Below are 25,419 nucleotides of genomic sequence, written 5' to 3'. Positions count from 1 at the left end.
AGTGTTATTAGGAACATGCATGAGCGTGCACGCATGTGTGGTCACCAAAATTGCAGTGGTTTGTATATCTTGTTACCAGCATTATATAGTCTAGTCTAGGACAAATGACTTTAGTCGATCCAATAAATAGGTACCACAGACGTGGTGTGTCATTGCGAGCAGAGGCAGTACTCTAAAACTAATGAGTGTTGTTAAACTGTAGTGTGAGCTTAGCTTCTTTTGTGAAATATAGCTTGAACAGAAGTAATTTCATCATAGCTAACTTCCTCAAGAAACACACCTTGAAAACAGTCTTCAGTGCTGACACACCACTACCACCACAGCTATCTGACCCAGTTTTTTTTATATGTTATTTCATTGCAGAGTGTCAGAAAAAAAACTGCCTTGTGGCATTTGTTTTGGCTCTTAGTGTTTTGAGTTCAAATTCTGCTGAGGTCACTTTGGCCTTTAATCTTTATGGGGGTTTGATGAAATAAAGTATTAGTGAAATAATAGGGTCAGTGTAATTGATAAAACATCTTGCTTCGAAATTGCTGGCTTTGTACTTAAATTTAGAAACCATGATGTCATTAATATATTTTATTAGAGTCAGTTTTAGGGTGGTGACCATGTTAGAGATTTTAGTCAAGTACTATGTTTGGTAGTCATTTTATTGAATGGCCAAGTTCAGCTGAGTACCAACACTTTAGAGATAGCAAAGTATTTACATCAATATATACCCATTATACACAAATGCACACACAACACACATGTGCACAATATGTCGTAAGTTAAAGTTGGTTGGTTGAAATTCTGCAGAAGCCCATCAGTGTGCATTTGTGTGTAAAGTGAAAATTGTGTGATTTAAAGTGTACCTTTTTTTAATAAAGATGCAACTTGATAAAAAATTATAACATTGCAAACTTTGTTTTTAACTTTGTGGACATAAAAGCAATCAGTCTTGTTAGTTTCTAGCCTTATAAACATTCATCTGAAAACCAAATATCCATCTCCCATCCACAAAATAATTATTAGCCTATAGCTATTTATAATATGCTCAACCTGAACTGATTTTTCTAATTTGCATAACAATGCTTGTATTGGCAACGATTTATCAATTATTAATGGTGTACTACATACATAACATTTATTGGAAAGTTTGAAAATTAAGGGATACCTTTTTTCAATAAATAATGGATTTAGCCTCATGCTTTGTTTACAGAAACAATATGCCATAGTATTTTTATCTCTTTGTATAGCTAACTAGGTTAGATACATAGAGAGACTCTTTTGCTGATGAAGGTCTAACAAGTACACAGATATGTGTACTATATGTACTTGTTAGACCTTCATTAGTGAAAGAATACCCATCTTCTGTCCACAGAAATTATTTGCTTACAGCTATTTATAGTGTTTACAAACTCAGTCAGAACTAAACTGGTTTGTCTAATTTGCATAACTAATTGCATTCACTGTTGATTTAAAACTAATCAATGGTGCTCTACACAGCAGTTTTTGGGTAATTTGAAATATAAGATATATCTTTGAATAAACACTGACTTACTTTGAATGTCTCACAAAGCTAAAATTTATATTGATCTCTTTCTTTTGTGTCCACAGAGAAATAGAAAGCCAGGAGTTGGTACAACTACTTAATTTATTTTTCACATTGAGGGGGTAAATTATATTTAACCCTTTAGCATTCAAACCGGCCATATCTCCCTGTTTTATGCTCAAACCAGCGTGTTTCTAAAAAGAAGCAATCGTATCATGAAAATCTCAAAGCTGCAAGATGATGCATGATTAATTCAAAACAATGTGAATAAATAAATAAACATTACATTTGACAGAATACTCTGAATGCTAAAGGGTTAGGGTATACATTGCATTTCAAATATTTGAAAACATGCTTAGTTCTCTAAGAATTCATTTACATACATACATACACATACTGGAATTTTTGTATATCAGTGAACATGGTGTATGGAGTTGTATTGTTTTTTGACAAACATTAAAACTTAGCTATTTGATTTTTAAAAAAATATTTAAATAAATATTAGATTGAGTATTGGGTTTGATGGTACCCCGATATATTGTAGTCCAATGAATGAAACCTAATAAAAGAGATTACCATATTTGATGGCCCCTATAAGATGCACACGTACACAGGATGCACCCTAGCCTAGGCTATACTTTTGTAAGATAAATTACCACTAAAATAATGTTTTAATTCCTCCACTTACCTGTATAGCTTTGTTATTACTTAGTAATTATAAGCAATTTATTGCATGCACATTTGATATAAACATACCGTTGGCATTTGTTCACCAATAGATGGCAGCACACGTTTTGTAAACATACATACTGTTTTGAGCCTACATTGAGTGCATTGGACGCTAGGGGGATTTTTAAAGCCATTTTGGGTAAAAAAGATGCATCTTATAAGCCATCAAATGCAGTATATTTATATGTGTCATCATCATTTCAAGTGTCCCCCCCCCCATGCTTGCTTAGATCAGACAGGTCTACTTCAGGACACGGTCTCATCACTTGTCATCATTTCCAGTTTCCTGAGATCAGTTTACACCACTTCTTGTATCTTTCTTGGTCTTTCACTTGGATTTATTTGCTCTTCTTTCTTCAAGTGTTATTACCAATCCAATCTCCTCTCTTGCACATATCTAGTTTCTCTTCAGTTTTTTTCTGCTCAGTCATTCTTGCACACTAACATTATACATCCAGAGGAACATTCTTGTCCCATTTTTGTTTTCCAGCTTTATGTTCTCTGTTTTTAATGCTTATGTTTCTCTACCATACAACATGGCACTTCATATGCAAGTTTTGGACAGTATGGTCTTCACACAGAAAGAGAAAGTGAATCTTCTTGCTAGCAGAAAAAGTATTGATTTAAACTTTGTCCACTATATTCTTATTCTCTCTACAATGGCTTCTGAACACCCACCTCTATTGCCTATTAATTTACCTAAGTAATGGAAGCTATCAACTATTTCTAAAAAGTTCTCTCAATATTTGAAAGAATTTATTTCATAGCTGATTTAACTGCTAACTACTCCTGTGCATCTGCTATGCACAAAATCCTTTTTACTTAGCCTGCTAGTAATTCCATGCACCTTGTGCACCTATAGTTTATTTTGGGTCTATTACATAGAATTACTACCTATTCCCTGTTTTCATGTTGAGCATGGTCACTTATCAGATAGCAGTTAGTCTTGTTTTCCTGCTAGCTAAAACTTCTGTCTTTACTAGGTTTACTTTTAAATGTTTAGATTCTAGGTTTTGCTTCCACAATTAGAATTTCTGCTCAAGTTTCAGCTGTGAGAACCAGGATATAGGCAGGGTAGCCAGTATGGTCTGGAAAAGTAGAGTAAAAGAGAGTTGGCTGGGGACTGATTCCTGATAGGCGCCTATCTTCACACAAATTTCTCACTGAGTTCATTGCCACTTTTCGTTTTGTTGACAGCAACTGTGTAAATGATTCTCACAAGCCAGTCATTTCCACCTCGGTTTACAAAGTCTACAAAGCAAAGTATTCTCATAAGTCTTCTTCAACTCGGTGAATGCTAGTGTAATAATTTGCCTGTTTTGAAGAACTTTTCAAGTTGTGTCACAAGAAAAAGAGCATCAGTGGTTCACCATTTTGGTACAAACCCAAATGCGTCTCATCTGCAGTAATTTTCTTCCTAATTTGTTTTACTACGATTCTTTGTGTTACTTTCATGATTAGTTTGATATCTCTGTAATAATTCCTTTCTAGGGTATCTCCTTTTCTCAGGTTGCAGTTCATAATTATACTGCTATGATAGTCACTGGGAATGACCCCCTCCTATACTAACCTACTTTTCTGTATATTTCAAGCATCACAATGACTCTAATGGTCTGGCTACTTTCCCTGGTTTCATATACTTAATGCCTATTTGTCAGTTTTGGTAGCTGGTCACTCTGTTGGGTCTTCGTACTTGAGATTCTTCCCTTTGTCACATATTCTCCACACTTCGCAACCTCTTGCAGTAACATTTTTATGCTTCTCTCTTCACACCACAGAGGGTGAGGGTATCACTATAATCACTTTCCTACTTAGAACTCCCTGATTTACACTGGCTCATTGCTTTGCAATCCAGGACATTCAACATCTGTAAGCCTCCTGGCGCAGAATCCTTATCAAATCCTTTTCCATTTCTCTCTTTGTTAAGTATACCTGACATCTAAATTCGCTTCTAGCCCCTTCATATCATTCCTTGCACTCTACCTTCCCTTCTTTTCAGACCCATCTCTTAGTTTTTATAACTCTTGTGTACTGCATAGATTGTCTCGTAGAAACTCAGTTGTCTTCTATATTATAGGGTCTCTTTCTCCTCTTCAGCATGTGTCAACATCTACGTTTTTTTAACCAAGGGATCTTTCGGCTTCAAAACAGTTTCTTCTTCAGATGGTCTTTTAACTCTGGGTCCCTTTTACTATGATGCTTACATAGTACATTCTTCATTATGGAATGGTTGCATATATTCATGACCACTGTTTATTCCATTATCTGATAGAATAAAGTCTATTTAGCTTGTGTATTCAGGGATTTCTGTTTTTTTCTCTCACATGAACAAATGCAAAAGTATTCCTTTGATCAGCTAATCATTTCAACTCAGAGACAAGATGAATCAAAATTAAAGATTATAAGATTTACCTCCAAGTTGGTCTGTTTGGCCATATGTGGTCTGTTTCATATATCTCACATTGGTCAATTACCTTGTAGTTCTTTATCAGTGGTTGAAATGTATCTTTTTTTTTTTTGAATGAAGAACAAGTACAATGAAACATTTCTTTATATTGCTGCTGAGTGTGTATGTTGCAGTATGATTGTCTATAAATATATGCAACTATGTCTTAACCAGTGTGTGCGCGCACATGCTGTTCTGTCAACACAAAAACCCCAAATTGCTACTTAAGATACTGTCAATTTTCACACTGTATTACAATTTATTTTTTAGTACAGTGTCCTTGTGTATGTATGTTTATATAAGTGTGAGTGCACAAGCCTCTGCTATCTTGCGTAGGTGTATGTATATCTGTGTTTGTATGATGCACATGCACACAAATTTGAATGTTTAGCAGGAACACTTCTACTATGGCAATAAGTAGGATTTGTTACTGTGTTTCGTCCCTAGGCTTCTTTTTCAGGGCAAATTTGTTGTGTCAGATTTGTTTGTGTACATGTTCTGTAAAATTGGAAGGAAATGCACACAGAAATTAAATTTCTTTAATTACATCATTCTCTCTCTCCCCTCTCCCACACTCATGTGCGTGCACACACACAGTGTGAATGAATATATGTGTTTTGTATATGATTTAATGTATGCGTGCATTATGTTTATATGTAAATATTAATAAATGTACATACATAAAAAAACCTTATATTGATTATTGATCTTGATAATTAATAGTTTGTTTTGATTGTGAGAGAAGTTGTTTTAGATGTCAAGTCTTGCATTAGAAACATTAAGATGTGAGACAAGAATGAAAATGGAGATTGAAAATATTTCAGTTATGTTACTAAGGATTAATTGTAAACAATATGATTAATCTCAAGCTAACAAAAAAATCTTCCATGTGTTCCTTGTATCATCATCATTACCATGATCATCGTTTTTATGTCTTTTTGTTTTCCATGCTGACAAGGGTTGGTCAAGGTTTCTTGATGTATCATTCTCTGGATGGATCCCCAGGCTGCTATATTTCATGTCTTTACACTCTGAACCATTGAACTACTGGACTTTCTGTTTATGGGGTTATCATTGCTGTTCAAGTGGTTATCAATGCAAAGATGCATAAAGAGAAACACATATACACACAATATGTTCACAAAGTAGTATACAGTGGGGTCTAGTTGCAAACCATGTAGTTGTGAAGTAAACTTCTTAAACTGCAATTCTTAAATGATTACTTTGAGGACACTGAAAACATTTCTACCATCACTCTTTCACTAGTTACAGCCAGGTGGTTGTGACTATGCAAAACCATAGCCATTGTATAAACTATAAGAAGGGTATCTCTGCTGAATTGGCCATAGTTGTATTCTTTGCTGATTAGAGAGTTGTAAGAACAATAACCATAATAGTGATTATATATTGCTTGGTCATGAGAGGGTGAAAGCTAAAGCTGATAAACGTGGCCATTTCTTTTGAAGTTATTCCTGGACCGGGTGACACATTCTGTTCTTGAGCAGAACATTTCATTTAATGTTGCTCCAGTCCAAGGCAGTGAGCTAGCAGAAACGTTAGCATGCCGGGCGTTAGCAGTATTTCATCTGTTTTTACATTCTGAGTTCAAATTCTGCTGAGGTCAACTTTGCCTTTCATCCTTTCAGGGTTGATAAATTAACTACCAGTTGTGTACTGGGGCCAATCTAATTGACTGGGCAAAAAAAAAAAATTTTGGGCCTTGTGCCTAGAGTAGAAAACAATATTGCTCCAGTCCACTCAGCTAGCAAAAACGAATAATCCTGCAACGGACCAGCATCCTGTCCAGGTGGAGAATATATACACCATAAAAACCAGGAAACTTTAAACTTTTCTTTTAACTATGATGATAGTATATATTGCCTTTTGTCCATAACCCCCCCCCCCCAATTATCACTAAATTTGAAAGTCAAAATCATTAGAGCATTGGACAAAATGCCTTGTGGTATTTGTTCTGGCTCTTTATATAATGAGTTTGAATCCTGCTGAGATCAACCTTACCTTTCATCTTTCTGGAGGGGTCAATAAAATATAGTACCAGTTAAATACTGCAGTTGATGTAACTAATTGCTTTCCCCCCTAATTTGAAGCCTTGTGCATGTGTTAGAAATTATTATTATTGTTAACTGTTATTATTATTACATTTTTGGTGAATTATGTTTTAATCTTATTGATTGAGTTCTCTTTTTTTTTCCTCCTTTCAGGGTTTTGTAAATTCAGGTGTAAATGGTATAGCATATGTAAGTATAAAGTTTACTATGGTCTTTTAAACAAATGTTGTCTTACCATTCTTGTTACTTGTTCTATAGTTTTCTTCCTGTTTCTCATCTTGGGATTCTCTCAATGTTTGCAGCTTGCAAAAATTATATGAATAGTTTACAGAAAATAAAAACAAAATGAGCTACTTCTATTGGATTATGAACCTACAACATTATCTTTCTCTCCTTTCATTTATTTACCAATGTTACAGGAAGTTTATCTCAGTTTTTGAAGATGCTGTGCTGTTCTACTGAGAGATATCTCTCTTGCACATGATACCAGTCTATTGCAGGTTTATCCATGGGAGAATGTGAACTTACCACCCACTGCTGGCTACTAACTAAACAGTCAGTTACTAAGGTCTTTTCACCAGCTCCCACTGTACTTCATCACTAATACTCCATTGTACTTAGAAGTACAGAGTGTACCTGTATGTAGGTATGTATGTAATACTGTTGAGAGTTAAATGCCTTTTGTCTCAGATGCAGCACAATACCAGTGTTGAACTTTGACCCATCATGGCTCCTCTCCCATCTAGATTCTAATCCCAGCAACTTTTTTACAACTGTAATTTTCTGTTACACGAAGGACCTTGTCTGTCTGTCTGTCTGTCTTTTTCCTTCCTATCTTTTTGTATATCTATCTCAGTATGGTTTTCCTGTTTATCACCATCCTCTATTATCTATCTTTCCATTTTGTATGTCCTTAGAATGTTGAATTTGGATGGTGGGAAGTTCTTTGAAATAAGATTACCCAAAATAGGATGAAAAGATCTACTATATACTGGAGGGAGGATAATTAGTAAAACTGTGGCCATAGGCTGTATTTGCCACTGTCATTTTGGTGATTAATTGTTGTTGTTGTTATTATTATCATTGTTGTTAGTTTAGCAAAGAAATAGAAAAAATAATATAAAATAAAATTAAAGTTTTGCTTGACTTTTTTCTCCATTTCCCTGTATTGTCTATAAAGTGTGTTGTATTTACATACATTATATAGCAGTGACATCACCCTACCAGTCATCTGGTTTGAACTAGTTTTAACCGCTATATTCTGCTATCAGTAAATCTCTAATCACTTCATATATATATATATATATATATATATATATATATATATATATATATATATATATATATATTACTGTCTGTGGCCAGATTCTGTGGAAGTCGAAGATTAAGGTTTCTACTGTAGTCAGTCTAAAACTACTTTCTGTCTGCTCTGCTTCTCTCTAGTGCTTGGGTTACACTGACATAATCTGAACCTAGGTCACTTGAACACACTACAAGGCATTATATAAACATTTAGCTGTTTAGATAAGGATTTAGGACATTTTTCATTTTAAAGATGCCCTCATCTCTGAATTCCTGACACTAAGTATATGAAAAACATAACTTTTTTTTTTTTTTTTTACAAAAGGTGAGGCTAGACATGAGGTTCTGAGGCTAATTACAGGATACACTAATTCTTATTGTGGTTTGTTGTAGCAGTTTAATAACTAGTTTCATGGAGGAAAGATTGGCTTCGAAAGAAGCGAGGGCTAGTAGTGGCTTGGGCCTATTAGCACTGATTGTAGTGTTATAGACAGCAGATTTGGGCAAATTGATAAACAGTAAACATTTCTTCCAAGTATTTCTTCAATTTCTTATTTTCATTCTTAAGTTGGGACCTGTTGGAACATGGAATATAGTTATGTTGAAACATTGTGACAATAATGAAAAGCAATATATTAAAGCAGTTCAGAAAAGGGTAGTGTTTGTTTATGATGGTGGTTGTGGTGGAAGAGTAGGAAAAGATGATTTAAATTTGATAAAGATTTGTAATTCCAGTTCATTGAAGCATTAATTTCATGATGTCAGACATAAGATCAGATGCCCTTTACAAAACATATTTGTTGTTTCACTTACTGTTGTATTAACTGTGTGTGTTAATTATAGTTATACATATTTGTTAGTTGCTATTGCTTTTAGTGTTAAGTTACAGAGAGACTAGTTTTTCAAACAACCAGAAATAGTAGCCAAATCTTCTAACTCACACCTGACTATTTTCACAGTAAGGAAACAACACATTGCGTGAATGTTGACCTAGATACTCTTAAAGATGACAGGATTGTTACCTGTGTAACACCTTTAATCATGGGTCTCTGTTCAATCAGAATCAAGCTGTTGCTAAACAACAACTTTCGAAGTTAACACTAAAATTAACATTGTTGATTACTAAATGTTAAACTATTAATAGTTCCTGTGACTGTAAAGAGCTAACTATAATTGTGGTTATCTTGTGGTATTGTAGTTAATATTTTTCACAGAGATTAGTTGGTGTTTTCAGTTTGTTTTTCTGGATATTGCTTGTAAAACAGAAGGACAAATCCATAGTTGTCAATGTGCAGGCGTGGAACCATGGAAATGAAAAGCAATATATTAAATTATATCGATTGATAGCTGTGACCTTGCAAGACCACATCTTAGTAGATAGAACCAGTCAGAGATTTACTGAGGAAATTCATGTAGATTGTCTGTTTAAGTGGTGGATATAGTTTAAGATGTTATAGAAGTCCACTATCGGTGTTGCTTCTAGCTGCCTGGCATAATTAATTAATGTTCTCTAGCTTGAACTGATGTGAGAATGTTGAGTTTTATCAGCTGTTCTTTAATAAAGAGTTCCTTATACCACGTTAAGAATTAAACTTTATGGTGTATTACTCTGTCAAACCTAATACTTATATACTCAGATTGATTTCAATTAATCATGCATTATTTTGTGACTTTGAGATTTCACTGATGTGATTGTTTATTTTTACAATGACACTGTTAGGTAGGTGTGAGAAGCTAGATCTGGCCAGATTAAGGACAAAGTAGCTAGAAAATTTGTTGGTTGGATATGGCTGGTTTAATTGCTAAAGAGTTAAGCTATTGTCCTGAGATAAAGGAAACATTAATTTGGTGAAACCATCCCTCAACCCCACCTGCCACTCTTTTGAGTATATCATAGCAGTTTAATCTTATTACTTTATTGACAAAAAAAAGTATCAGCTAACACTCATATCACTCCTTACAATGTTAGACTGAACAGTCTGTGTTGACATCAGTGTGTCCACATATAGCCTAGTTTTTCTTTTTAAAGTTAAGTACTCTGTGACCAGCTGTTCAATTTATATAGACCAGTAAATATACTCTTCACTTATAATGTTTGTCACTTATATGAGTGGGTACATTTGTCTTTTAACTTTTACTTGTTTCGGTCATTAGGTTGTGGCCATGCTGGGGCACTGCCTTGAAGAATTTTTAGTCAAATGAATCGACCCCCAGTTTCCGTCTACCTAATCTACTCACTAGGCTTTGGTTGGTCAAAGGCTAGAGTAGAAGACTCTTGTCTAAGATACCATACAGTGGGACTGAACCCAGAACCATGTGGTTGGGAAGCAAGCTGCTTACCACACAACCACATTTTAGACGGGTCAAGGCTGACTTGGGGATTACACAACAAATTACATTTAAGAACTCGTAAAAAGAGAAGTAGCTTTATACAAAAGTCTATATTAGCATCCCTCCAACATACTCACCTAACCCTAAACCACTCCTAATTTGTATTGTACTAATGATTTTTTTTCCTCAATCCTTCTTCCTCACACCTATATCCACCAGGAATTCCCTACACTGTCCATATTTTCCCTCCCAAAACTAATCTATAACAGTTCAAACTGAATATTGACTACTAATTGCAGCATCACTTGGTTTAGAAAGATCTTGAAAATCTAGTGCTGAGTTCTTTATTTCATTCTCAAACAGTTCAGAAAAGTTACCTGTGCACATTCTGTTGTTTTTTTTTCTTTCCTTTTTTTCTTCTTCTTTGTTGATCAGGTAATGTTGAGTAATAGGAAACGACTAATGACAATAATAGAACTGCTATGTTCCTTTATACCAAATTATAATTAGTTTTACTGTACCAATTTTGGTATAAACTTCTGGAAGTGTAAGTATAATGTCATTGGAAAAGAGAAGGGTATATGATATCTTGGTTTCTGGTTTATGATTATATATCACTCAATTTTTCAAGTATTGTTTCAGAAATTAATTTGTCTTGGTTTAATTTTACTTCAGTTTGCATAGATCCCATGGACATTTTCGTTGCATCTTGGTTGGAAGCATTGCTTATAAATAGATATTTTAAAGAATTTAAATGTGTTTCATTTAATGCAGGATCCTTTATTTGACTGCTTGACCTGCTAGAAACAACAACCAAAATCTTCACTTTGATCATGCACTGTCATCTTAAAAAAAGAAAGGGTACAATAGCTTGTACAGTCCTAAATATATTGAGTCATCCCATAAATAGAGCAGTATTTTTATAGTTTTTTTTATTTTTCAAAATTAAGATAAGCAAATTTCTTTATTCATCTAAAATATACTCTCCTTCATTTCCTATAATGCTCTTCCATCTGTTTGGTAGACTTGCATGGCCCTTCTTCCAAAATTCACTTGTCCGTGACGAAAAATACTCCTCCAGTGCTGTTCTGACCTCATCTACAGAATTCATAGTTTTTCTGTCCAAATGATTTTGAAGACTGTGGATAATCAGGTGGGGCAATGTCTGGCAAATATGGTGAGTGAGGCATCGTTTCCTATTCAAACTGCTCCAGCCTTTGGAATGTCATCCTCACTGTATGTGGCCGAGCATTATCCTGATGGAAGAACACCTTTCGTCTTGAAACCAAAGATGGTCATTTTTCTTCTAGCACTGACTTAAATTGCTCAAGCTGCTCACAGTTGATCTCCTTTGTTATCGTTTGGTTTGGGTTTAAAAGTTCTAAGTGGACTAAACCTTTCATACATATCCTACCGAACAGATAACATCTTACGTCGGTGAAGATCTTCTTTAGCCTGAGGTGCCATGTTTCTTCTTTCCCTACTCACTGTCTTTGGTGGTTGACGTTTTTATAGAGAACCCATTTGTCATCACCAGTCACTATTCAGTCCAAAAAAGGTCACATTCATGAGATGTGACAGCAAAGAAGAGCACACGTTCACTCTCTGCATGTGATTAGACTTGGAAAGTTTATGAGGAACCTGTTGACCCAATTTGCTGACTTTCCCCAAAGGCACGAAGGTGTTGATGAATGGTTGAATGACCAAATCCAAGCTTCTCTGTTAGTTCCTCAACAGTTACGATGGGATTTTGTTCCACAAAGGTTTGCAGGACGTCCTCATTGAACTCTACAGATCTTTCAGGACGAGGCTTGTCTTCTAGTCTGTAGTTTCCAGCTTGGAATTTCTGGAACCACCATTGACATTGGGTCTTATTGTCCGATCCCCATGTACTGCATTGATATTCCTCGCGCTTTCCATTGTGTTGTTGCCTTTATTGAACTCATAAAGCAAAATATGCTGAATATGCTCCTTTGACACTTCCATTATAGCTTTGAAAAAATAACTATTAAAATCGAACTGCACTTCTTCAAAACATGGACTAAAAGATCATGGTAAAATTACTACCTACTTTTATAACAAGTTGATGCTGGTAGTTTACCCCCACCTTTAGTTCATGCAATTGAAAAAAAAAACTGCATTATTTATGGGATGACTTAATACTATGCTTTGGAATAAGATGGTATTTGTCATCCCAGACTGACCTGGTGCTGAACTGTGCAATAAGGAGTTTCACTTATCTGTTGTTTTATATCTATTTTCCATATTTTCACGTATAGGATGATTAATTTATTGTTGGATCAAATAAACTGAATACTCTGATGTGCACTCCACCCATACCAGCCACTATCAGATAAGGAATAAGGTTTTTTTCTTTTTAATCAGAGTAATTTAAACTGAGTAATCAGCTTGCTCAGAAGTACAACAACATAGCTCTATGACGTGAAGTCATGACCATGAGGTGTGTAGTAGTCCTGCAACCCGAATCTCATTGCCAAATCATTGTTGATTCAGTTATGTTGAGCTATAAACTAAATATACATTCACCTCACTCACATGCACCAATTAGCGAGCCTCATTATGGGTGGCTGTTCAAACTGCTAGAAATAGTAGCTAAATCTCCCTAAAACCATACAATCATAGCATCAACTGGATCAGGGCTGATCTGGAGCTAATCAACACTCACACTCAGGCTCACACACTCACACTTGACTCTGCTCCCCACAATCAACAATGATCTGAATATAACATTTTGACTATCCAACTCTGATCATCTGTTGCAAGGCTCTTTACAAATCGCTTGAGGAATTTCTTTTTATTCCTAACAGTTGTTATCTGGTAATTAATAATCAATTGGTTACTAACAGTTTACTCATTACTATAGTGCTGCATTTAGCACCTTCCATTTAAAATGGCTGTTCCTGCTCGTCATTTAGTTAAGGTTTATGATTTCCATTAATTTTTTTTTTTTTTTTTTTTTTACTTCTTTGACCATTTAGCTTGGACTAGGTTCTTTGCAACATTTTGTGTAAATACTCTGATGGCTCATTAACTCATTGTCATTCTGAGAGTGATGCTGCTGGTAGTAATGATATCAATAATAACTAAATGAAAAGCTGTTTTTATAAGTAATCTAATCACAACCATCATTATCACCTTGATAATAATAGCAATAATAAGAATAAATATTAAAAAAAAATGATAATGATGTTAATAAATAACGATGATGGTAATGAATGTGTCTTATTCCCATTCAATATTTGATGGTGTTTTTTTAAACAAGACCAATGGAAAGTAATAAACTTCGAGTTTCCCAGTCAATTAATGTTGTGATTCCTTCATTAAGCAGAAGATAAAAGAAAAAATATTGTGTAAGACACACTAAATAATTGTTTGCCAACTATTTTTACAGTTGTGCAGGTATTAGATTTAATTAAGGTATTTAACTAGCTGTCATTAATGAGATTTCTCTTTTCTCAGGTGGCAAAACGGAAATGAACTTTACAGTGAAAACACAATTTGAAATAACTCTGTAATGGAAGCGCGTTAGATCTACACGTTTCTGGATTGTTTTTTTAATGTTTTCATTGTTATGAATAGCTATTTTAGATAGTAGCATCATTGATTAATGTATTAGACTTGGAAGGTATGGGTTCAAATTATATTGTAATCTTTTAGTGTAAGATCAGTTTTTAACTAAAGAAAGTAAAATGCAAACTTTTCTCCAGCGAGTTTCAAAGCAGTTAAAAAGGACACTAGCATCTGATATTAGTAACCTGTTAAATTCATTCCATGGAATGAACTTAGATTATGGTGAATTGATTTAAATAATGTGAGGAAATTTTCAAGAAGAGGGAGAATGAAAATGTTTTTTACAAAAAAGTAAAAAATGAAAAAAATAATATAAAAAAAAAAATAAATATACCAATACATTATATTGTCTTTGAGCTTTTAAAGTTCAATGGTAATCCATGTAGATAATGGTTGGAAAAATAAGGATGCATGAAAATTGAGAGTTTGTGTTAGGTTTAAAAAAAGAGGTAAACTACCTGCATCAACTTGTGAGAAAAATAGGTAGTAATTTTACCTTGATCTTTTATGTGTTAAGCAGGAAGTGTGGAACAGACATAAACTTCCTGTTGACAAAGAGTTCATAACTCCAACTAAAAAGATTTGTCTCCCCTTACACACACTTCCTGTTTTGACACCACACTTCCTACTTAACACATAAACTTTTAGCCCCTTTTTTCTTTTTTTAAACCTAACACAACTCTCAATTTTTATGCTTCCTTATTTTTCCAACCATTATCTACATGGATTACCATTGAACTTTAAAAGCTCAAAGACAATATAATGTATTGGTATATTTATTTATATATTATTTTTTTCATTTTTTTACTTTTTTGTAAAAAACATTTTCATTCTCCCTCTTCTTGAAAATTTGCCATGCAATGGAAGCCGGTTAGAAATCTATATTAAAATATGCTTTCAGTTTAGCATTCTGCCTTATTATTATTTTTCATTTTCCTATGTGTGTGTGTGAGAATATGTTTGTGTTTCTTTGTCTTGATCTCATATGATAGTTGTAAATGAGTGTCACTGTCCTTAAAAAAAAAAGAACAGGCAAGGTCGGTCATTTCCAGTATTGCATGGAAACACTTCTGGCCATGGAAAAAATATTATTTTGCTTACTAGCACAGGAGGTTTGGTAGCAGAAAGGGAATCCAGTTGTAGAGTATTTGCTCAGTAAATTCTGTCTGGTCCATGTAAGTATGGAAAAGTGGATGCACACACTCACATGCAAATTCACACACACTTGCATGCATGCATGCACATTTCATAGTAGTGATCTGTAGTAATCTGCTATATATATTACTCTTTTACTCTTTTACTTGTTTCAGTCATTTGACTGCGGCCATGCTGGAGCACCGCCTTTTAGTCGAGCAAATCGACCCCAGGACTTATTTTTTGGAAGCCTAGTACTTATTCTATCGGTCTCTTTTGCCGAACCGCTAAGTTACGGGGACGTAAACACACCACCATCGGTTGTCAAGCGATGTTGGGGGGACAAACACAGACACGCAAACACATACATATATATACATATATACGACGGGCTTCTTTCAGTTTCCGTCTACCAAATCCACTCACAAGGCTTTGGTCAGTAGAAGACAGTTGCTCAAGGTGCCACGCAGTGGGACTGAACCCAGAACCATGTGGTTGGTAAGCAAGCTACTTACCACACAGCCACTCCTGCGCCTTAAAACATTCAGAAGTAAATTCCGAGGCAAAGGGGGCACCCATATACAAAATCTTGCAAATAGGACTAGATGAGTTGAGATTGTGAGAATATTTCTGTCTTTCTGAGCTAGTTACTATTAGGTAGCAAAGTTTGTTTTTCTATCAAAAGACTAGATCAACTCCTATGTGTTTAAACCTCAATGTTCATTTCTAATATCCCTTTGTTGAAGTGCACGCCTTTGTTTCAGTTCTTTTGAAAATAATGGATTTAATCGAATAATTGTGTCACTATTTAACTGATATTTGAAATGTAAATTAACATGTAATTTTGGAATTTCGTATCAAAGAACCAAGAGTAGTCTCGGGCAGGTTGATGTGAAAAGGGTTAAAGCCATTTTCTCTGCTAAAGTAGGTAGGGTAACCCCATGACAAACTTACTCATCCCTTTTTGACACTATTTTACATCTGGATACTCTTGCTGTTGATAACCCTGCCTCTCTGTCTCTCGTAAATTTATTCCTATTAACATCAAATTAATTTCAACACATGCAGGCTTAGTGTTTTGAATATTTCTCTACATGCATTGAATGTAGTGCTGCCTATATATCTTTGTTATGTAGTACAATCTGCATGTTAACAGGGTTTTTTATACAGTCTCTATGTAATGTAGTATTGCCTTCATTTCTCTACATAAAATGCTGCACCGTCTGTATTTCTCAACATGTCATGCAATGATGCCTCCATTTTCACATGTAGTGCTGTTTACATGTAATGTCAATTATCTACAAACCAATGAGTGAGCCTTTATGTAGTCACTCAACTTGCTAGAAACATTGGCCAATTTATACCTCAAATCACACTGTATTACAAAATGGAAGGGCACACTGGTTAAAGTAATCTTAGGTAAACCAATGTTTCACTAAAATGAAGGTGATGACTAGAATATCTTTGATTCCTAGTTCTGCTAAGTCATGGTTGTCTTTGGACTAAAGAAAAGAATATTTTCAAAACATTGTATGTGGAGTATTTAGAAGTACTAACTGCTGTTTGATCTGAATTAGATAAATGACCTAAACAATAAAGAAACGGTTCTAACCATGGTGTAGAGCAATGCCAGAATGTTATGGTGTTACAATTATCAACTATTACTGTGGTCTGAAAATTGGATAGGAAGACATGGAAAGGGAGAGTGGCAGGGGTTTCAGATCATGTAATTTTCTTCCCTTTTTTTATGAACTCGAATTGATATAAACTGAAGAAACTTATATATGATACTGAGAACTATTTTCTTTTTATTATCAATAATCAGCATAAATTACAGAGTGACTCAAGGGCTGAGAGTTTTGTGTATTGCTACTTATCAGATGGTTTCAAATCAAAGAGATTACATTTATAAACTGGTCATAATGATATTTCATAATGACATATCATTATTATTGGCATATACATGTAATCCCTTTGAATTAAAACTGGTTTGGTAAATGCCAATGCAGAACACTTTCAACCCTTGAGTCCACTATGTAGCCAATTATCCAAATATATATATATATATATATATATATATATGTACTTATATTTTGACTTCTGTTTCCCTGTTTGTGTCACCAAACATAATATTACCGGCATAACCTTGCTGCATGGGGGATGTAAAGTTGATGCTATAATTTTCCATTTTGGCAGAGACTGAAAAACAGAACAGAATTAAATTAATATGAAATTTGATCCTTAATACTCGGATAAGTTTTACTTTATAATTTCAAGGCTATCAAAAATAGCTTTATTTTGTTCTTTCTTTTTTCTTTTATTAAAATTTTTTGTAAGAATCTGTGTAAATTAACCCTCTAGCATTCAGATTACTCTATCAACTGTAGTACTTATTCAACCACATTGTTTTGAATTAAATATGCATTAGCTCAGAGCTTTCAGATTGTGATAATGTGGTTGTTTATTTTTTTAAATGACATTGTAGGGTAGAGGTGAGAGGCAAGATCTGGCCCATTGGAATATAAAACTTAGAATGTTGGGGCCGGACATGGCCAGTTTAAATACAAAAGAGTTATATATATATAATATAAACTGGTTCTCATTGGTAAATTCTAAATAAAATAATTTTGTTTCTTTGTATATCAACTGTGAATAGCTGCTCCAGTGTAGCCAGAACTATAAATACTGTTAGTTTATTTAGGAATCTGTTGTCATAGAAAGCAATGTTTCTAAAAGAAAAAAAAAACTTGTAGCCTGTGTTAGACTGATGATATTATCGTATAGAAGAATGACATTATTGTATAGAAGAATCTATACCAATTATAGTATTAAGAACACACACAGTTGATTGAAACAGCTGACACCTCACACTTGTAACACATTCTTGAATTCTCTGGTAAAAAAAAAAAGTCTTCATTTAGAATAACAAAAGATTTGACTGTGCTAATAAATACTGATATGTGAAAAGCCATAAGGTAACTGAAATGTTATCGTTTTCAATATTCCGTCCCTATTGCAGCTATTGGGATACTAAAGATAGGCTGGCCTATCTTTAGTATCTATAGTAATTATGTTAAAAGGTCATTTAGAGGTTTTACAGTCTGACCAAACAAATATGGCCTAGAGGTAATGTGGTGTTGAAACCTTTCAATATCAACCAGCCCAAGACTGACCCTCGTTCTATGATACAAACTCCCTGTTTTAAAATGATTTAGATTAAAAACTTCAATCGAAACTTCATTTTAATTTCTGTTCCTAACACCATCTTAAAAATGACCAAGCTATTTTACCTAAATTCTTTATTATTTTCAAAATTAATTGAAATGAAGACTGTGATAAGGTAATGAAAGGGTTAATCTTAGGTCAGCTCTAATGCAGCAGATCTATAATTAAAAGTTTCTAGTTCAGTCTATCTCATCTTGTCATTGAGAAATAATATATTTACTTCCGCCAAGGAAGGAGGTTGTGTTTTCACTGGCGTTGGCTTGTCTGTCTGTGTGCAAAATAACTCAAAAAGTTGTGAACGGTATTTGATGAAACTTGCAGGAAAAGTTGGTAATGACACAGGGAACAGATGAGGAAATTTTGGTAGTGATCCGGGAAATTTTATGGATTCTTGAAGGATTTTTCATTTGTTATATTTACTTTACATGAAGTATTACAATGTTACGTTCTTTGATTATTTCCCTTGAAAATACGTTCGTTTCCACGTAACCTATGGTGGCGTTGCTGTTTCCAAAGTTTTATTTTCGTTTCTCTATTAGTAATTTTACTCGCGTATCTATGGACTCTTGAGGGATGATTGATACTATACTGATCGCAGAGGGATGTAAAGTAGGTAGGAAGGTTTAGTTTCGTAAGTAGACAGATACCTCTTTTATCTTTGGCAAGGAATCAGCTGACCATTGTCTTTGATGATTTTAACGTGGATCTCCTTGATTCCCTTAACCATGAGATTTTAACAACTCTGAACCAGTTTGGGTTCGACCAACTAGTCCAAAAACCCACCACTGACTATGGAAGCCTGCTAGATCATGTTTATGTGAACCAGGATCGGCATCCACAAGTCACCGGAACCGACTGTTACTTTCCCGACCATGATGTTGAGTGTGTATCACTCAAGTTTTTTGGTAATTGTTGTTTCTTTTTAGTTGTATGGTGAAACTAGCTTGCTGTTGTCATTGATGTATTATAACTGCTTCAGATGATTCCTGTTTTTAAAGGGTTTAAAAAAAAAAAAATCATATGGCTGTTTTTTTTTGTTTGTTTACCTCGCCAAGGAGGTTATGTTTTTGCCAGCATTGGTTTGGGAAATTGGGCGATTTTTAGCATGCGTGTGTATGGGGGGAAATGAGCTGCTTGGCGGAGGTCTGTGCTCTTTGAGTGCTTTTCTAGTTAAGATTATATTATGTATTGTATCTTTCTTTGTTGATGATTTGGCTACTCTATCTAGCAGGTTGTATGACTCTGTAGAGGCTTATTCATTTAGCTTGATCTAACAGTAGCTCTTGCCCCCCCCCGCTAGAATCTCACCATCAAGTATTTGTTATAAGTCAGTGACACTAAAAATAGTCCAGCCATATGACATGGAATGAATAGTTCAGTTTCATGCTAGTAATAGTGATCTGCTTTAACAGATTAAAATATAGTGTCAGTCAATTAGTTCAACTTCCATCTACTAAAAAACAATGGTGTTAAACTATTCTCAAATGCTCCATACCTTAGGACAATAAGTATTAATGAAAACTGGATAATTTCTTTGTCAATGGTTTCCCATTTTCGTATTGATTATTGTTCTGCTTAACCCCTTAAGCCATATTGCACCAAATGAAAATATTGTTCAGTTAGATTAATGTCAAATTCTTAGTATAGAAAGTTAGGAGTGCAAATTCTGTTACATCTTGTGGGGTATTCATTTGATACTGCATTTACTTTTCTTCTTTTTAAGTATTCTACTTGTTCTTTAGTCAAGTTGCAGCAGCTAGGTTAAGTCATCAAGTTATGGTACCAGTTGCTTCAACAATGTTCATGAAGATGTTCAAATTTCAGGCCTGTCCACTCATGCTAGTTTGAGGATGGGGATGGAGGTGGAGAAATTATTTACCATAAAACAGGAATTTAATTTAATTTCAAGCAGCAACACCAAGTGGTGTCTTTGAATTTAAATATAGGCTGTGATTTAGGCGTAATGACAGCCAATTATCATGTTGGTGTTACCTGCACACACATTAAATATCATGAAAGCCAAGCTTAACTATTATTGTACATTCATGGAAGAAAAAAAAAATCTGCAAACAGATCACTTGGAACCAGAGGGTTTGTAATTAACTCCTGTTTTATGTAATGGGAAATAATCACAAGAGACTGTCTTTAACAAAAAAGTAACAGTAACTAAGGCAATGTAGAATTAAATGTCCTGTCTAGCTGATAAGTAACACAATTTATTGTTCATTTGTTCTGATTATTTTCTCTACATTTTTAGTTTCAGAAAATTCAATTTACAAAAATGGCTAATTTATTCTTTGAAAAAGACAGAATCAAACAAAAACATGTTAGCATTTATTCTAACAGCATTTGTTGTGAAAATAAATGAACCCCATCTATTTATTTGCAGCTTAAGTAGTATTTATTTGGAAAGTCGATCTAATTAATCTTAGCAACAAATTATGTTCAGTCTTAAAACTGACTTTTAAAGCAGAGGAAGAGGAATGCTTTGGCAATTAAGATTTTTCACTGAAGAAAACTTTCTATTTGATCTGCAGTCTTTCATTAAATTCCTTTTGATTACAGAATTGGCATGAAAATTTGGCATATATTTGGGTTTTTTTTATATAGCTATTTTTAAAATTATTTAGTGACTTAGAATTTATATTTTTCATTCAATTATAAGCTACCAATAAATTTTTTGATAATTGTTTTCAAATATACATTGTGAACAAAAGTTGGTGCAAATTATTTACTAAATTATACAATTTAATTATTTTTCTGTGTATTTTTCAATAGTGGTAAAAAAATATTTATTCAATTCTTACATATTAACAAACCTCCTTATTCTGAACATCTCACCCCTATTTTTTATTTGTATTTTTCCTTACTCTTTATTCTGTATATTTTCACACCTGTTCATTTTGTAATTTCTCCCCCTTTTATTCTGTATACCCTACCATACTCCCTATTCTTCATTCCATATGCTTTTGGCCCCTAAAACATATATCCTCTCCATTCTTTATTTAATATTTAAGAAGTCTTCAAAAATATTAATGGAATGAAGAATAGGGAGTATGTTAGGGTATACAAGATAAAACAGGTTTAAATTACAAAATAAAGTATACAGAATAAAGAGTAAGGAAAAATACAAATAAAAAAATAGGGGTGAGATGTTCAGAATAAGGCGGTTTGTAAGAATTGAATAAATATTTTTTACCACTATTGAAAAATATACAGAAAAATAATTAAATTGTTTAATTTAGTAAATAATTTGCACCAACTTTTGTTCACAATGTATATTTGAAGACATTTAAGCAGGGAGTGAAGATCAACATGACTATAAGCTCTATAGTTAGATAATTAGCACCTGCATTTGATTACAAGAAGGACAGTGTTAGATATGACATCATGGTTTTCTATGCACTTAAGATTTGTGTGACTAAGCTCATCTCAGCCATCAACAAATCAATTCAGGATCATAAATAGGAAAATCAAAGTGTTTGCCTAAACAATGTTTTATAGCCAGACACACTCCATGTTGCTACCTTTACAGCTGAGTGGTCTGAGGCAAGTAGCATCATGTGAATTTCTTTTAAGATTACAGTTTTAGCTACAAGACCTGAATGTGAAATCTGTTGATCTATTGTACAATATGTTGTGTATTAAAATAAATTGGTTTGGCAAGAAGTGCCCATCAGTCTGTAGCAGTTCCCATTTAGAACGTTTATGACCCATTAATGCTGTAAAGAGCAAGATTAAGAACAAATTTGAATTTGTATATATAGTAGAACTAAGTATTGTCTTAAGACAAGATGTATGACCTAGCTTAAATTACTCTTATTATCTAATCTTGTGTCAGCTTAGATTAAGACTAGACAGAGATTAAGAATTATTTTAATTTGTAAACTCAGTATAAAATTTATTTTATCAGATTAAGAGAAATTAGATTATTTTCTATTTTTATCAATTTCTCAAGTTTCTTATTAAAATCTATTTTTATATTGAAAAAAAAAAATGAAAATGGATAATAAAAAATCTACTGTCTTTAAATCTCCCCTCAGAACTGTAAACTTGTGGGGTTTTTTTAAGGATTAATATTTTTCATTACCTAAATGAACAATATTAACATTGATGATATATTTAACCCTTTAGCATCCACATTATTCTATCAAATGTAATGCTTATTTATTCACATTGTTTTGAATTACCCATGCATTATCTTTGAGATTTTGATAAGCTGTTAAATTTTAGAATGATATTGTAGGGTTGGTGTGAGAGGCCAGAGCGTGCCACTTTGAGTATAAAACAGGTAGAATATTTTGGCCAGATATGGCCAGTTTAGATGCTAAAGGGTTAAGCAAAGAATAGTGTTAATCTTATTGGCTTAATTCTATGAATATTTACAAATGAAACCATCACTCATTGTTAGAATTGTTCACTTCTGTTAGTTTCCTTTACCCTTTCTCCTCCCTTTATAACCCCTCCTCCCCATATCCTAGTCATCCTGTTACTACCATTGTAAACTCAGTCCACTTGAACCACCAATCTTGGGTTTTCAGGCATCACTCTCTCAATTATGTAGAATATGTACAGAATTTGCGTTACCATTTAATCTTACAGAGCAACTTCACCTGTGCTGGTGTCATGATAAAATGCATTCAGTACGTTCTATGGAAGGATTGGTGTTAGGAAGGATATCTGCCATAGAAACCAAACCAAAATTGAAAAACTCAAGTAAGACATGGACATATAATGCATCTAGAAGAGTAGTAACTTCAAATAAGAACTGATTTGAACTCATCTAATCCATACCAGCATGAAAAGCAGATGTAAAATAATGATGGGTGGTAACTGTTTTTAAGGAAATAATACCATAGCTGTGTAGTAAAGGTGTTTGCTTCTCTATAACCACATAGTTCTGAACATAATCCCACTTCATGGCATTTTGAGCAAGTGTTTGTTACCGTAGTTTCAAGTTGATCAATGTTTTAGGAATGGAATTTGATAGACAGATTCTGTCTATCAAATTCCATTTGTATATAAGGAGGGAAAATGTGCACGTTTGCAAGAATGCCAATAAATCTGTGCCGTTAGAGAAAAAATATATCTCACATTTATTCTGAGTTACACAGAAACTCTCATGTCACTCTTTGCTATAAGAAAACACTGTGAACCAGTAATTGATCCATTGGAAACCTATATCCAATGATGATATTGCTCACAAAATCTAAGGAACTGGTGGGAGTCTGCATCAGCAAGATTTGTAATAAAAGTATCCCAGAGAATTTGTAAGTGTCAATAAATCTAGTTGTTGTGAGAAGTGGGGAAAATTCTGATATTTTGAATTATAGTTCTTCAACTGTTAAAAACCTGTGTTGAGTGTTAAGATTTTATGACTCGTTTTGACACAAGTCCATCTGATACGATCTCTAGTTCTCATACAAAACTGCCAGTTGTGTCCATATTTAAAATAAAGACCTTCATCATAGTTTTTGTAAGAACCCTTTTATGTCCTTTCTTTAACTGACTACAGCCAAGATGCATCTCATAATGCTATGCCAAGAGTCTTTTTACCCCATTTGCTTTAATAGACCCTCAACTTTATGTTGTGTGTCAATAATACCCATACAGCTGAGTGATCTTTGTACCCTGTTAGGGTTAGGGTTAGGGTGTGACCCTTTTCAAAATATAACAAGCTGATATGGCTTGTTCAGCATGATTGCAATGCCATCAAAACCTGCATTGAGAAAAAGATATCTTATTAAATCTTTCAATATTTTTGATTTCTTTTCAAACTTAACAGAATCGCACAGATTTTATTTTCATTTGTAGAAATAGGGTCACTGTTGATTAATGTCCTTAACAAACTAAAATTTTAACAAACACATCTTACATTGATATGTAAGATGTGTTTGTTAACATTTTAGCTTTTCAAAGTAGATTACGAGGGGTGTCTGAAAAGTCTTGAGCCTCACTGATGATTTATTTTTCAACATAGTCCCTCTCGATGGCTGAACACTTTCTCCAGCCTTGCTGAAGCGCCATTATCCCGGTGTAGAAGAACTCTTATGTTTGGGATTCCAAGAAACTTCCTACAGTGTCTATGATGTTATTGTCACTGGCAAAATGGCGACCAGCCAGGGTTTTTTTTTCATTTTGGGAAATAGATGAAAGTCAGAGGGGGCTAAGTCTGGCGGATGGGGAACAAGTTTGTATCCACAATCACGAATTGTTGCCATGACAACCACTGAGGTGTGGGCTGGAGCATTGTCGTGATGATAAAGGACTCCTCTGGTGAGCATGTCCGGCCTTTTCTCTTTGAATGCTTCTCGGAGGCGTTTCAGTAGCTGAGAATAATACAGCCTTGTTACGGTGTGACCCTTTTCAAGCTAACCGATCAGCAAGACACCTTGAGAGCCCCCAAAAACGGACGCCATAACCTTGCCAGCTGAAGGAATGACCCCGGCCTTCTTGGGGTAGGAGAAGATGTGTGCTTCCACTGCTTTGATTGTTCTTTGGTTTCAGGCTGGTAGTGATGGACTCAGCTTCCGTCCTTAGTAATGAAACGAGCAAGAAAATTCTCTTCATCAGCTTCAAATAGTTCCAGATTGCTCGTGGACAAAGTGCACCTGGTGCATTTCTGTTCAGGAGTCAAAAGGCGAGGGGCCCACCTTGCAGAAACCTTTGAGAACCCAAGTTCTTTTGTCACAATGTTGTCTTGCTCTTTCAGTTGAGATGCCCAGTCTCTCGGTTAGCTGACGACACGATATTCGGCGATCTTGCATTATCATACCAAAAGCAAGGTCAAGGTTTTCCTTGGTGGTTGTAGTTGGAGGTCTCCCTGGTCATGGATCATCTTCCACACTCTCCCTGCCATGCTTGAATTCATTTACCCAGCATTTGACTGTTGCATATGAAGGAGCATTGTCTGTTAAGGTTCTCACCATATCTTCATGGATTTCTGATGGGGGTCATGCCTTTCAAATGAAGGTACTTTCTGACAGCACGATACTCAGTTTTCTCCATTTTCCTTGTAAATTCGCAGCTTGTTTATTCAAAAATCTGCAAAAAAAAAA

General features: G+C 34.3%; 1 protein-coding gene across 24 annotated transcripts in view; it reads left to right on the top strand.

Moving 5' to 3' along the window:
• The window catches only part of LOC106874579 (single-stranded DNA-binding protein 3), a 186,456-nt gene that overhangs the window by 75,946 nt on the left and 85,091 nt on the right, over positions 1-25,419 (top strand). For all 24 annotated transcript variants that reach the window (XM_089356844.1, XM_089356841.1, XM_089356830.1 and 21 more), the window contains one exon: positions 6,932-6,967. In XM_089356844.1, coding sequence (XP_089212970.1) covers positions 6,932-6,967 — 36 coding nt within the window. The remainder of the gene's footprint in view (positions 1-6,931; positions 6,968-25,419) is intronic.

Source organism: Octopus bimaculoides, chromosome 8 (genome assembly GCF_046866305.1).
Source record: "Octopus bimaculoides isolate indiv1 chromosome 8, ASM4686630v1, whole genome shotgun sequence".
Classification (NCBI taxonomy): domain Eukaryota; kingdom Metazoa; phylum Mollusca; class Cephalopoda; order Octopoda; family Octopodidae; genus Octopus; species Octopus bimaculoides.
This window is presented reverse-complemented; position numbering and strand designations above follow the sequence as displayed.